This window comes from Eurypyga helias, unplaced genomic scaffold (assembly GCF_000690775.1).
Source record: "Eurypyga helias isolate BGI_N326 unplaced genomic scaffold, ASM69077v1 scaffold39481, whole genome shotgun sequence".
Taxonomy (NCBI): Eukaryota; Metazoa; Chordata; class Aves; order Eurypygiformes; family Eurypygidae; genus Eurypyga; species Eurypyga helias.
Window position 1 is genome coordinate 154 of NW_010233523.1, and position 3,711 is coordinate 3,864.

Sequence of the window (3,711 nt, forward strand, 5' to 3'; positions counted from 1 at the left end):
TCTTTTTGTTGCCGTTTTTGTGTTGTGGTCCTTTTCCCACACCCTCCCCCCAAGTCAATTAACCACAGTGGTGAGACGGGCTCTCTCTCTCCGCCGTCACAGCGCGGCGTGCCGGAGTTTTACTTCCCACATCACACCAGCCCCGAAGTAACCGAACCCAAGGGGAGGCGGAAGGGTGCCGTCTCCCCGCCACGTGGAAAAGAGTTGTGTCACCACTGTGCCGCCGGGGGCAGCCGCAAACCAGGAGTCTCTTGGTCAATGCCAGTACGCGGTTGGAAAGCCTGCCGTGTCCTAACGCAGGAGTCCACGGGAAGCCGCCAACAGGATCAGTCCAGAGGAGCAATTATGTCCGTCCAAGTTATCAGTCAATGTACTGCGATAGCCAGCGGAAGCCTTCGCCGTAGCCTTGCCTCTTCAGCACGCTGCACATGAACACCTCCATGGGACGCGCGTTCAAGTCTTTCAGTGGCACGTTTCCCTGGGGAAATCCAAAGAGAAGTCAGGAGCGGCATCCCCGCCGCCCTCCGGGAAGCAGCCCAGATGAGGGAAACCCCTCTCGGCCGGCCCCTTGGCGGGAGAGCCCTGCCCACGGGACTTGCATGGGGTGGGAGAACGGGCGTCGGAAACAGGGAAGGAAACCACGTTGGAGGCACGCAGAGTTCCTGGGATACTCAGCAGCGCGATGCCGCGCAGGTCAGCAAGCGCCGAGAGCAGCCTGGCGGGTGTTTTACTGCCGTCGCCCGGAGTTTCCGACCAATTCCCACCACCCCGGTTTTAAACACCGAAAACAGGTTTACAACGGGTAAGCGGACGGAAACGCAGAGTAACGAAACCAGACGGTGGGTTGAAATACCAACACCTAACTCCCTGGTGTAGGGGTACCGGGTGCGGCACGATTCCGGCGGTTTCGAAACTCGCCCCAGGGCCTTACTGACGTTACTATCAAGGACTCAGCTCGGTCCATACCGCGGACAAGCCAACGGGAACCCCTCCGCTAAGTGCCTAGAGGGGCACCTCTGCCTGCAACACCACACGCAAGCCCTCCCTTGCTCGCGGCCCATCCGAGATTTGGATCCCTTCCCACCTTTCCCGTGGTCTGTCCGTAGAGCCCAAAGATCTCCCGCAGTTTCTCCTCGCTGATGGCCTCCGGCCTGTCGATTTTGTTACCCAAGATAAGGATTGGCACGTTGGATATCGTTTCATCCGTCATTAGCGCCTGCGTGAGGGCGGAAGAAGGGGGAAAGAAACATCATTTGAAGAAGAACTTTTTGCTGAAGCTCCAGCACCAACCAAAGGTGTTTTGGTGCTACAGTGCTCCTGCAGGAAGAGGAGTCTCTGGAAAGGTTTCTCGGAAGATGCTCCTATCTAAACCCCACGGGCCGTTTCGAAACTGCTCCAAAGGTGGCTCAAGAGCCCAGGGTCCCACCCCCAGTAAGGGCATGCCGGCCTCTTCTGGGCCGGAACCAAAACCGGCACAGCTGTGCACAGCTCCAGCCCAGGAAAGAACAACGCAACTTACAATTCCGCTATTCAGGGGTCTCGGGCGAGGGAAGAAAAAAAAAACCCCCAAACCCGGTATATTTACATTAAGCTCAACTTTGGATTCCATAAGACGTGAGTGATCCGCGCAGTCCACCAGGAAGACGATCCCGTTGATGGCTGGCAGGTAATTCTTCCACACCCGGCGAGCTGGAACGCAGAAGCGACAACCCGTGAAAACACCCTGCGAGAAGGCGACCTGAAAAAACTTACACCCGAAAGCGGGAGCCACCCTCTTCGTTCCCGTTTCCCCAGGGAACTTCCAGTGAAGGGACTGGCTGAGGCCACGAGCCAGGGAAGCCGGCAGAGCCAACGCGTTCTCTGCGCTCCGAAGCAAGCCGGGGCGGCCAAGGCTGCCGTTTTAGCCACGGCATCTTCCTTTCACTATGTTTGTGTATTAAAAAAAATGGAAAAAGGCAGAAAAAGTTCTGGAAAGCCTGAAAATAAAAAATGCAGCAATCCCTCAAAAGAATCAGCCCAGGACATTCACGTCTTCCACGGCTAAAAAGTATTTCAGAGCACGAACTGGCAGGATTTGATTCCCAAGTGCCAGAACTCAGCGGAAGTACTGAACCACCAAAGCGACCCGTATCCTACAAGCCGGGAGGTTATTTCCACGTTATCGCTCCATAAAGAATTCCACGCCACAAAGAATTAGGTGCTGCACATCGCTGTCGTTTCTCAGCATCTCTTTTTTTTTTTTCTAAAGGCGGCTGGAAAACATGGTGGAAATGGTAAGACTGACCTCGCTGGGTGCCTCCCGCCCGGCAACCTCCCTTCTTACCTTGTTCGTGTCCACCCAGATCAAAAGTCGTGAAGGTCATGCCAGCAATCGTCAGCTCCTCTGATGCTGGAAAGGAAAAATACAGTTGAGGAAGATGAAGCAGCTGTCACGGCCGGAATTTCTGGGGGACTCATGCTAAAGCCACACATGTTCCTCGTGTAAGAGAGCCCGTAGAATTCGGGAATTCCCTGAACTTCCTGTAGAATTCAGTCACCGAAACGGGAGTTGTTTCACAAAATCACGAGCTGGAGGACACAATTTCCCTCCTACAATCCCACTTCAGCACGTGCTTGTTAGAACTGCGTCTGGGGTTGCACTGCACGTGGGTTGCCTGAGCTGAAGGGGACTCAAGGCCAGGCTGGATGAGGCTTGGAGCAACCTGGTCTAGTGGAAGGTGTCCCTGCCCATGGCAGGGGGGTTGGAACTGGATGGGCTTTAAGGTCCCTACCATTCCAACCCATTCTGGGATTCAAGGCCAGGCTGGACGAGGATTAGCGTTTTCCTCTCAGCTATAAAGAGGGAGAGCCCGGGAACTGGCGTGGTTTAATTAACACGGGGGCGCGGGGCTCTGATGAAAAGCTTCATGAAGTACAGTAACTGCAGATTACGGCTGTTGCCCCAATGCAGAGCTATTGCCGAGGCATCTTTTGAGACCCCGATTCCAAAATTCCAGAGGAAAAGCCACCCCGGGAGGTGGGCAGGGCTCAGTCGCCGGCACTTACTGGGATGTAGCGTCGGGACGTGCTGACCCAGCCTGTCGTCTTTGAGCATGTGGAGCAGAGTGGTTTTGCCTGCGTTATCCAAGCCCAGGAACACAAGTTTTCCAGATTTCTTGTACAAACCTGGAAGGGAAACAAGAGGAGGAAGGAAAAACTCCAGCAGGCTTATCCCATGAGCAGAAAGGCTGCGACGCTTGCCGCTGTTTATATCCCACCCCTCTCCCAGAGCTGTGCCGCCACCGTGCCTTTACAGCCCCTCCAGCACGGAGCCAAGGCAACGCACGGTAGTGCCTGCAACAACGGGCCTTTTCCAAGCCTGTGTCCCTAGGAGTAACGCATTCCTGTTCCCAGATACGTCCTGGCAGGAGAGCACTGCCTTTGCGCAACGGGTTACGGGATCAACCCGTCACCCAAAAGGGGTCTGGAGATGCGAAAAGCGAACGAACCCGTAAAACGCAGCAGCGAATCGTTGAAAACAAAGTGGCAAAGCATGAAACAGCACGTCATTTTCTTCAGATTAAAGCTCTTCCCGCTTCCAGGTTTCCAAGAGGAGTTTTTCTCATCCCTCCCTACCCCTGCGAGGCACTCTGGAGAGAATGCAGCCCACTGGAACTCACGCCTCCGGCAGGAGGAGCCTCGCCATCTCCCAGCCCTCAGGACAGCGCTGCT

The 3,711-nt window shown here is 55.3% G+C and overlaps 1 protein-coding gene across 1 annotated transcript; it reads right to left on the reverse strand.

Moving 5' to 3' along the window:
- Positions 1–361: 361 nt before the first annotated feature.
- LOC104517177 (GTP-binding protein SAR1a-like) lies at positions 362–3,549 on the reverse strand. Its single transcript, XM_010161754.1, has 6 exons — positions 3,489–3,549; positions 3,046–3,165; positions 2,324–2,389; positions 1,586–1,689; positions 1,085–1,216; positions 362–478 (listed from the first exon to the last, which is right to left on the reverse strand). Exons 1-6 carry the CDS (start codon positions 3,547–3,549, stop codon positions 362–364), a joined length of 600 nt encoding a protein of 199 aa, XP_010160056.1.
- Positions 3,550–3,711: the final 162 nt, after the last annotated feature.

Bases quoted from the DNA above. Each gene is read 5' to 3' on its own strand.
- LOC104517177 (XM_010161754.1), bottom strand. From the start codon at position 3,549: ATGACGTGCTGTTTCATGCTTTGCCACTTTGTTTTCAACGATTCGCTG. The intron at 3,166-3,488 runs GTTCGTTCGCTT...TTTCCCTTCCAG, and splicing joins TTCGCTGCTGCGTTTTACGG to GTTTGTACAAGAAATCTGGA. The intron at 1,217-1,585 runs GTAAATATACCG...GCCCTCACGCAG, and splicing joins AATCCAAAGTTGAGCTTAAT to GCGCTAATGACGGATGAAAC.